The sequence below is a fragment of the Lutjanus erythropterus genome, chromosome 7 (assembly GCF_056507025.1).
Source record: "Lutjanus erythropterus isolate fLutEry1 chromosome 7, fLutEry1.hap2, whole genome shotgun sequence".
NCBI classification, from domain to species: domain Eukaryota; kingdom Metazoa; phylum Chordata; class Actinopteri; order Lutjaniformes; family Lutjanidae; genus Lutjanus; species Lutjanus erythropterus.
In genome coordinates this window covers 23,302,499-23,313,205 of record NC_139323.1, presented here as the reverse complement: position 1 = coordinate 23,313,205, position 10,707 = coordinate 23,302,499, and the positions used below count along the sequence as shown (strand labels likewise).

At 40.1% G+C, this 10,707-nt stretch overlaps 1 protein-coding gene and 3 non-coding genes across 4 annotated transcripts; all 4 read right to left on the bottom strand.

Annotated features, from left to right (window-relative positions):
• Positions 1 to 451: 451 nt before the first annotated feature.
• On the bottom strand, positions 452 to 10,058 carry nucleolin (nucleolin multifunctional protein). Its single transcript, XM_084723241.1, has 16 exons — positions 9,901 to 10,058; positions 7,734 to 7,835; positions 7,511 to 7,631; positions 6,720 to 6,836; positions 6,099 to 6,329; positions 5,733 to 5,882; positions 4,807 to 4,890; positions 4,497 to 4,620; positions 4,020 to 4,156; positions 3,551 to 3,677; positions 3,117 to 3,253; positions 2,750 to 2,888; positions 2,264 to 2,406; positions 1,929 to 2,055; positions 1,344 to 1,636; positions 452 to 1,213 (listed from the first exon to the last, which is right to left on the bottom strand). Exons 1-16 carry the CDS (start codon positions 9,916 to 9,918, stop codon positions 1,149 to 1,151), a joined length of 2,115 nt encoding a protein of 704 aa, XP_084579367.1. The 5' UTR covers positions 9,919 to 10,058; the 3' UTR covers positions 452 to 1,148.
• LOC146324032 (small nucleolar RNA SNORA57) lies at positions 3,818 to 3,957 on the bottom strand. Its single transcript, XR_014771251.1, has one exon. It is a non-coding gene; the product is annotated as a small nucleolar RNA SNORA57 (small nucleolar RNA).
• On the bottom strand, positions 4,703 to 4,759 carry LOC146324031 (small nucleolar RNA SNORD82). The gene has a single exon (XR_014771249.1). It is a non-coding gene; the product is annotated as a small nucleolar RNA SNORD82 (small nucleolar RNA).
• On the bottom strand, positions 6,439 to 6,578 carry LOC146324030 (small nucleolar RNA SNORA57). The gene has a single exon (XR_014771250.1). It is a non-coding gene; the product is annotated as a small nucleolar RNA SNORA57 (small nucleolar RNA).
• Positions 10,059 to 10,707: the final 649 nt, after the last annotated feature.

Genomic DNA, 10,707 nt, shown 5'->3' with positions numbered 1-10,707 from the left:
AAATACAAAAAATAAAATATAAACAATAAACAGCTGGTTTAAAATAATCTGTTCATTCCCATTTTCTCAAATGGATTGTAAACTTAAACACTTAGTAACATAATGCAGTACACTAATACCATAAATCACAGCCTCCATAACTAAAGCTGAATCAACAGTTGACACATTTTGACAATTCTCATAAAGGGTAGAATTTATTGCAGGGATGTTCTATTGTATTAGATGCATTTAAGCATGATGATTTGCTGTTTCTGTCATTTATGAGTCTTTGGGTGTTGTGTTGCATTTTTCACAATTCTGACATTTTGTAAACTAATTGCTTAAATGAGGAAATGATGATTAGTTACAGCCTTACAATGTACCTTACCTGGCAACTGTGATCAACAATGACTGACATTTTCATAATCAATATTTCAAGCCTGTGTGTCGCTGATGCAATGAAGACAAACAATTAAAAATCACCACCTAAAGATTTTATTTAATCGTGAAAATCTTGAGATTTTCAGATGGGAAAAAATTAGTCAATGCACTACAAATATTTTATGTTACATACAGAAGAAGTATTCCATCCTCTGTAACTCAGACACAGACTGTGCCCCACCAAACAAACATGACAGAACATCTTTGCCATATTTCTTAACACCCAACTCTAGAGCACTGACTCAAAGCTTCTATCAAAATATGCTTTGCACATTACAGTAAAACTTGGCACCTAAAGCAAACTAAACAACAAACAAAACAAAAACAAAAACATATGGATACATGTGTATTTCGTTTTTTTTTTTTACAAAAGGTAAAATTAAATCATACAAACTGTTTAAATTTACACAAAGACAAGCGTTTTTTTCACAGCAAACTTGTTTGCCAGACCCATTCCATTTTACTCCTTCGGGAAAGCAAGTAGGCTAATGAGGGTGAGGTGCAGGTTTGCATTAGGGACATTCAGTACTAACATGTAGCACTTGAGCTGAGAAGGTCAGAAGTACCAGTCTGGCACAGAAGGGTGGGGAAGGGTGGAGGAATCTAAATAAAGGGCTAAAATGCCCGTTAACAGTTAAATATTTATCAACGACGCTTTCTGGAATGTCCAAAAGCTCTGTAGAGTGATGAAACCAGAGTCCATTCAAAAAGTAAAATAGACTAAGGATTTAGTCATCAAACTTTATTTTCTTCCCCTGGGGTTTGGCAAATCCACCGCTGCCACCTCTTCCACCTAAAGGAGAACAAAGGAAACTTAGTTTACCAGACAGAATCATCACGTTCAACAACAACAAAAATAACGGGACATTATTGTTTTCCCTCCCATTTGAACAACTAAAAAAAACAAATTATATTTCTCTTACCTCCAAAACCGCCACCGCGCCCACGTCCACCTCCACGAGGACCTCCCCTTCCTCCTCTGCCGCCGCCGCCACGACCACCAAAGCCTCCGAAACCGCCACGACCTCCTCTGCCGCCGCCACCGCGGCCGCCAAATCCACCGCCAAATCCACCGCCGCGACCTCCACGGAAGCCACCTTCACCCTTGGGCTTGGCGTAGTCCAGGGTCACCTTGCTGCCATCGATCTCGCCGTCGTCCATGGCCTCTTTGGCTGCCTTGCAATCATCCTCGTTGTCGAAGTCCACAAAGCCAAAGCTGCAGGCGAGGAGAAAAGACAGACAAGGCTTAGTTATACTTCACTAAAGGTGACATGGAATTTGCCTTTAGTCACCAAAAAAAAACAAAAAAAAACAGGAATCCCTACTAAATAAATGTTAACATTACAAAAATGGCATTGTCTAGAAGGGAAGCTTTGTTTTGCAAAAACCTGAGGCTTGTATGTGTTGTCTCTTCATTGTGTACTTTGAACAAACCACTTTTGTTTTATAATGTTGTGTTGCTAATGAGTAGAGCAAACAGTAGAATATTTACAGGTCTACAGACTTACCCTTTTGATGACCCTGTGTCTCTGTCTGTGACTATCCTGGCTGCTACAGCACCCTCAAATGAATCCTTCAGGGTCTGATCTGTCGTGTCCTCAGACAGACCCTTGACGAAGAGGGTTTTTGTTGGACCTGGTAGCAGAAAGAAGATGTCATTAAAACCATGGTTTCTTTAGATTTTATGCAACATCATCTGGACTAACAGACGCTTCATTAAACTAAAAACAGCACAAGACCAGATCAGGACTTGACTATCTTTGATTCCTCACAGAGTTTCAGGAGATCAAGTTTTCATCACATCTGGCTGTGGTACACCGTTCAGTTTCACATGGAGACCTACCTGAGTTTCCTCTGCCTCCATCTCCCCTTCCGCTGCTCTGGCTGTACTCCAGTCGGATCGACCGGCCTTCAATGTCTGTGTTGTTGAGGTTTTCCAGGGCGTCCTTAGCATCCTCTGCACTTTCAAACTCCACAAAAGCGAAACTACAGAAAGACACACAACATTAGGAAACTTAATCATCGGAAATGGGTTAGAAGATCAAGTCTTAACTCGTTACAATATCCTTTTAAACACTGCAGTGCAATATTCCTTTAACTATTATCAATTCACTCCTCACTTAGACATTTATAGCTGTTGCACAGTAGACATACGCAGCACCCACATGAGTGCAGGATGAGCCTGTTCTAACTGTGCATTGGCTCTGCTTCTCGTGCGAATCCTTACAGAATCATGGGTAAGATCAAGAGGAGCTCATGAGAAGGTGTACCACTGTGAGTTTTAACAAATCACAATCCATAGAAAGAAAATCTTTTGTCAGATTCTTACCCTTTAGGTCTGCCATCTCTCTGTGGAATCCTTATAGAGACGGCCTTCTCAAATGTGGACTGTAGGACTTCCTCTGTAGCACTGAAGGCCAGATTATTAACTACAAGTGTTTTGCTGGCTGCTCCTCCTCCTCCTGATGCTAAAGGGAAAGGATGAAGGAAGCGGAGTGGTGAGATGAAATCAAAGATGGAGAAGCACTTTCTTTGATCTCTCGGACCAGCTCAGTACTTGACTATCTTGAAGATCTTCAATAAAGATTCAGGAAGTAATATTTGCATCATAGCTGTCCACATGCACATGTAGCTCCCTCTTATAAATACCAATACTAGCTTCATAGCTTTATAGTATAATTGTCCAAAGTGTTTACCTGCAACCTTGGCCCCCTTTTGGCTCTTTTCTCCAACGTAGTCGATCATGATGGACCTCCCCTGTACATCAGTTCCCTGAGCTTCCTCCAGCATCTTCTCTGCTTCAGCTTCAGTTTTGAACTCGATGTAGGCAATGCTGTCACAGGAACAAAGAGATTACTTTTCTGGAACACCACTAGTATATTACCAACCACAATGCCAGCTGGGTGTATATGAATGGAAGGTTTGAGTATTTGGAAGAAAAAAAACCTAGATACATTTGTAGCCTACAAAATGGTCCCCAACTTCTAAAATGTCTGTAGGATTTTCATCCGAGGTTAGCTTGTAGGACTTGTGGAGCTTTCATGTGGTCTTTTTAAATTCTCTGAGCAGCAACATCAGTTCTAAGAGAATAAGTTAACAGTTTCTTCTCTTTAAAAGTGCTTGTTCTTACCCTCTGTTTGAACCGTTCTGGCCTGGAGGTAACCTGACTTCAACTGCATCTTCAAAGACTTCCTTCAGGTCATCCACCGTCGCAGAGAAAGGCAGGTTTTTTACAAACAGTGTCCGTGCATCTCTCTCTGTGGGACAAAGGTAATGGTCAGTATGGGACCAACTTCTTTTTAAGTCTTCAGCGTTTGTAACTGCCAAAAAATGGCATTGGACCATCTCTACCAGAGGTGAAACCTCTTTTGACTCAACCAAAAGTATAAAAAGGTGAGAATATCACAGCGATTGAGGATAGAACCGGCACACGATAAAATACACACCGGCACCGAAGACATAGCACTGCATTCACTTTTCCTCCGTACATCACACACACGAGTACTAAACAACCACATGTATGCCAAGAAATGGAGGGCGTGAAATAATATTCCATTTACAATTCCATTTTACTTTCCAAAAGATCATAAACACTTTACCTTTCTTGCCCTCCTGTGAGTTTTCTTTGCTGCGGGCCTTGTCCAGCTTAAGCTCCTGACCCATGACCTTCTTGCCGTTGAGCTCCAGTGCCTTCTGCATGTCCTCCTCGGATGCAAAGTCCACATAGCCAAACTTCCTGTTGAGGCAAGTCATGCAAGAACCGTTAGACATTCAACTTCAAGACAGAAAAAAAACATCTCAAACAACTTGCTTAAATCTAGGTTTCAAAAATAATGTATCAGGTTGCATCTACAGATCAATTTCAGTCTGCACGAAAAATGGCTACCAACAGATAAAACGTCTGTATCTGTAACTGCCGTCCGGTGGAAACACTAGTTTGTTACCAATGCAGATGTTGATCTTTGCCACTGTCATTTTAAAATGATAATGTAGAGTTGAAAAAAATAAAGTACTACAAATCCATATGAGGAAAAAAAGAACTAGTGCATGTTATTTTTAAAACACGGAGTACTTACTTGGATCCACCTAGCCGGACATCGACGACCTCAAGGCTGTTTTTGGAGAAGAACTTCCTCAGGGATGATTTGATTTCTTCAAAGTCTTTGTTGGAGTTTAAGTTTCCAACAAATAGACAGAACCCTGGTGAAAAGGAGAGGGAATTTCCCTGAGTTTCATTTATAGTCTCAAAATGTGTCAACTGTATTAACTATGCCAGATAGATTCAGAATAATAAAAGGTGACATCACACATCAGTATTAAGTCCCTTGTTGATCATCATGGTGACATGTTGATATTTCATTAATGCATAGTTGCATTTATTCTTACCTTCCCCTTCTGACTTTGCCTTCTTGGCAGGAGGTGTGTCCTTCTTGGTCTCTGCCTTCCTCTTGCCAGGAGTAACTGGGACTTCTGTAGAGACAGGAGTGTTGCACAAACTTAAAATCACAAACAGTGATGCAGCCAGACAGCAGAAGTTAATCTGGAACAGGCAGATGGTGTTAAACTATATTGAGGGCTTACCATAAATATAATCAACATGTTACAGTCATCACGGTTTCATTTCAGAAAACACTACTCTAGGTGTCTAATATGTGCCTTGGTTAGAAATGTTATGTCCTGTACGTTGTAACTATTTTTGGAGGTTTTTGGTGGCGCCAGTCAGGCAACAGTGTGGAGGCAGTGACACTGTAGTGGGGGTGAAGCAGAAACATGCTAACAAAGGTTTCAATACTGCTTTCATCAGATCTCTATCATTATCCAATTTCAGTTGGCTTTATTGGTGTGACATCTACAATCAATGAACGAAACTGATGTAAATAGTTGATAAAATACAGTAGATAATGAATTAAAATATAGTACCATGAGTGATCAAGCTTTTACACAATCAATTGAAATTATTAGTAAAAATTTAAATGTGATTTCAACAAGAATTAGAATTAAAGGGTACCAACCATTACACTGACAGAAAAGACAAGCAAACCAACAGATGGTCGAGATGATGGCCGAAAGTTCAATGTAACGAATTTATATTTATACATTTCTTTCATATACATTTCTGTATATCTCGTCAATATGACAACTTTTCCACCTCAACCATGTTTTTGCCACTTTTCACAAGTGGTCTTTTTATGCTCAATTTAAAATGTAAATAAATTTTTAAATGTGCCTTAACAGATGATTGTAAATCAATATAACTTGCTTTGGCAAATTTTTGCCAAAACCACAAAATTTTCCCCATCACCACAACTCACCTTCTTCCTCCTCATCTTCATCATCGTCATCATCGTCGTCGTCGTCATCATCCTCCTCCTCTTCTGACTCTTCCTTGGCCTTCACCATACCTGCTTTCTTTGCCTTTGCGGCTGCTGGAGCGGGAGTGGTGTCCATCTCCTCTTCAGAGTCTGAACAACGAGAAACATTACAATTTATATCAGAGTCAATGTGACAAACTCAAACCACTGAGCGCCTGCCATCAACCTGCATCAGATCTATAAAAAGGTGACATCATACATAATCAGAATTAAGTCCCTTGTTGATCATCATATACTCTGTAGCTCACAAGTCCGCAAGTCAACAGTGACTCATCAATACAAAAGTAATCAAAGGCTTAGTCTTACCATCTTCATCATCATCATCATCATCATCATCTTCAGACTCTTCTTTGGCAGCTTTGGCCTTTGCAGCTGGTTTAGCTGGAGCAGCCTTCTTGGGAGGTGGAGCTTCCTCTTCAGACTCATCGTCGTCATCATCGTCATCAGAGGACTCCTCTGCAGGTTGAGCTTTTGCTGCGGGCTTAGCAGCAGGCTTAGCTGCTTTTTTGGGTGGTGGAGCTTCTTCTTCAGACTCATCTAGACAACGCACACATGAGAATCATTAACAAAAGTGCATAGCGGATCAATTTTAAAGAATGTGCACAGGCAAAACCTCTTCAGACTAACAGAAGTATAAAAAGGGCAAACATGTCACAGCGATTGAGGATAGAACCGGCAGACGATAAAATACACACCGGCACCGAAGACATAGCACTGCATTCACTTTTCCTCCGTACATTACAAGCATGAGTACTAAACAACTGCATGCTTGCCAAGAAATAGAGGGTGTGTGGTAATTTTCTAAGATTGCAAAATGTTGACTCAATATAATGCAAATCCTACATTCAGAGAAAAATCTTAACTTATTTGAAGGAAAGTAAACGAAGAACTGATTTTACAAAGAAACACCAGCGCTGCAGGTCTTACCATCATCATCATCATCATCATCGGACTCCTCAGCCTTTGCAGGGGGTGCCTTGGGTTTAGCTGGTGTTGCTTTTGCGGGGGTTTTTTTTGGTGGGGGGGCTTCCTCTTCAGACTCTTCTGTAAACAAGATAATCCTTTATTAATTCCACGATGTAGAAATTAGCAGTATCACAGCAGCAAAGAGTACCTCAATAGGAAGAAGCTTGTAGGTCTACTGCAAGGCACAAGACCGTAGCATATATTATACCCAATATGAAGATAAAGCCACATTTGTGGCGAGTGTGAACGTGTAAACAAGCTTTATTTATGAATATGAGTCATAGGCTGCTCAGGTTGAACATGATAAGGAAGGTGGGTATGTGCCTTTTTAACCATCAGTTTAATAAATATGAAATAAACTTCAGGATTAGATAAAGTCAGTACTGTGCATCATACAACACAATACATTCTTGATAGTTGTGCAGGTATTATATTTTAAGGGATGTAAAATGTTGCATTACAGTGTTCTAAATGTGTCAGAAAATTCACCTGTGCATTGATCATATCTGACCAATGCCTAATCCAGTCAATGAAGTCAGGATCGATGCATCACTATTGCAAAACATTTGGATGGCCCACCCAAACAGATTTAATCTCCCCAAGAAAGATTTATTCACATGTTTTTTTCTCATTTAAGTGTTTACAGGCTGGGACACTATCGACAAGTCGGCACATGAATGCAAACATTTTTCAGTGTGGTGAGATGTTTCATTATTCTCTTCAAACTAAGCTTGTCAAATTTCACTGCTTACCAGAATCGTCATCATCATCATCATCATCCTCACTTTCTGCTTTTTTGGCAGCAGCACCATTTTTAACGACTGGAGCAGGTTTGGCTGGTGTGGCTTTCTTCACTGCTTTAGGTGGAGGAGCCTGCAAAATAAAGAACAGTTTACATCTACTGTAATTACCTTCAATGTTCAGAAATATCCTGCAGTACTTCAACACCAGTTTTAAAAGTCAAATATACTGTACCTCTTCTTCCTCATCACTGCTTTCCTCTTCACTGGATTCCTCCTCCACATCTTTAGGGGGTGGAGGGGCTTTTTTCTTCGGAGTTGCTTGTTTGTTTGCTGCCTGCAAATAGAGGGATAAAATGCAAATGTTTTATTTACTAGGTGTGCAGCAGTCACTGTCGGGGTGAAAATAACAGTCTGTAATTTAAGTTTTACTTAAGTATGCATTAGGGCTGTCATAATACTATATTTTTAATCCCCCAATATAATATTGGTATAAAAAAACAATACCCGATACGTTTGATACCATGGAAAAAGAAAAAAGTCAGAAGAACACCGTATTTTATTTCTTATTTAAAAATCAACACCTTGCACATAGTACTGTTACAGTAAAAGTCACTCAACACTGGATTTGCTGCAAGCCGAATTTCAGGCAGGAAATGAAGGTAGAACAGAACTGAGGAATTTTTTTTTATTTATTTAAGTTTCAGCATTTTCAGTGCCATCAAATAATATTAAACATGTTATAAATAAAATGTTGATACATTAAAAAAAAACCTTAGTATGCATTACACTTTGGAATCCACTTCACCACTTTTAAAATTACTGTTACTGAGTAGGCCTACGTTTTACATTAATAGCCAAACCTTTCATTTACATTTTTTAGCCAAAAAGGCCACCTGATTGAAAACCATGACATATGGACAAGAAATAAATAAAAAAAAAAACACTGCAGCCAGCACAATTTTAAAAGGTGAGAGCAAGGAGTAATTTAGACTAAGGATTTGGAGACAAACCCCTTTTCCAGCATTTGTCTGCCATTGATAATGCAAACAAAAAGCAGTGATTGAGAGGAAATCATCGGTAGTTTTACTTGTAACTGAATAATAACTCATTAATGTAATAGATTTCTTAGCAAGTACAGATATGATTAGTCTTTCCATCCCTGGTCAAAGCAGAGGAGCATAGGAAAAAATGTAGGGGGGATGATCCTCCAACAGCATGGTTGCTAACACTGGGGTTTACACCGGCAGTAGTTCAAAGTTAAGAAACAGCTAAGCCCCACTTCGACCAAAATTGATTTAATCATCGTACCAGTTATTTACATGGGTTGAACCTGAGCCACGTTTAGTGATAACCGTGTCTGAAAGGTAATCTGCTTTCTCTGTTCTGGTTTTGTACCTCGTGTGTCACTCAAAGCAGGCGCACAACCCACGTGGAGCTCAGGAGGTCGGGCTGTTAGCATGTCGGCTAATTTTACCGTATGCAGACAAGCTTTCAAACGCATGCTGAGTAGCTAGCAAGAGCGTGGCTGCCGAAAGAGGATCAATAAGCTTTTTACACTGCTGAGGGCACTTTTCAAAAGAAACCCCAATGAATCAAGCATTAAGCTAAGCACTACAGGAAATAAGTTTCGCCTTGCATACGGGCTGTTAACCACTGAGCTAATGCTAACAACTACCCAAATACACGTTAATTAGCAGAGTCGATACATTTCAAACCGTTCAATAATGTTGGTATTAGTTGGCAAACTGACATTTGATCTCTTGTTTTGTATCCATTTCTAAACTCCTTGCTTAAATCGAGAACGCGCATGAATGCCATCTTGAGTAGTCGGCAAGCGATAGCAGGCCAGGCCACGGCACGGTCGTGTCTAGAAGGGAACCCCAAACCCGCGACGGATCTCGCGAGAGTGACCATTTTAGCACAAACTAATCTTTCCCTAACCTTAACCAAATATTTTCTGCCAGTAATCTACCCTGACTATAACCAGAATATTATCTTTGTTTTTAAATAATGCCAAGGTTGTAATAAAATGCACATTGAAGTAACGGTGGTTGTAAATCTCGCGAGAGTTTCGGAAATACAGCGTTCCCTTCTAGACACAACCCAAAGAAACCCAACAGCAAGGCACAAACATGGCCGATCAAAATGCAGAAGAAACGTTTCGTACCAGTGCATTTCCACCATGCTTTTATAGAACAAGAAGCCTCTAGCAGAGACAATTAAATTAATACATTTAAAGAATTAGATGCGGTACACAGGCACACATTTCCCCCCGCTGTCGGTTTTATTTTTCTGACAAACGCAGTAACTTCTACGCAAAAGGCCTCACGCGTAAACACAGCTTTCTATCACAAACGCACACACTTAAAAGCAATGAAATACGTGGAAATTTATCTTACCTTTGCTAACTTCACCATGGTTCCGTTGTGTGTGTTTCAATGAAACACAATGAACTGGACGTTTTGGAGACAAGTAACGAAAGACCTAATGCACACACACACGTGGCTCAGCCTACTCGGTGGGACATTGGACAGGAAAGACAGATATGCCCAAGACGCGCTCGTTACTCTCCTGCTCTGCGCGCTCACGTCGGCCCACCCACATGACTGTTTCCACCAATCAGAAGTTGGTATAGTTGCATCGTGCCCGCGCCTCGCCTACACAGACACACGACATGTAAATGTACAAATGCACAGAAACTCTCGATACAGCTGGCAGCACTAATAAATAAATTCATGAAATAAAACATATTCATGTGGTAAAGTGTGACTGTCCGGGCTGAAATATGAAATTATGTTTTTCTTCTGAAGACAGAAGAAAAACAGAAGAAAAATTGAAAAACTGAATTTAGCAAGAAATAATCTAAAATTTATACTGTAAAGTTATTTCCACATGGTAGTCCTTTAACTTTAAGTTAATTTAGAGAAATATCACTTTTCGACAGTTTCATGAAAGCTAGAGTTACATTTCATGTATGGCCACTCAAAGCGCCTTCAAGTCCCATGCAGCTGTTTATCTAAACCACGTGGTTACTGGGCCAGCTGCCATCACTCATCAACCACGTGCAGTCTGCATGCACGCGGAACACTACGCTACCAGGTATGTGCAACTGCATTTACTCAAGGAGCATAGTATTCAGATTCGAGGTACTAATTTACTTTACTACCTTCATTTTTTTTACTGCTCTATACTTCCCCTTAATTATA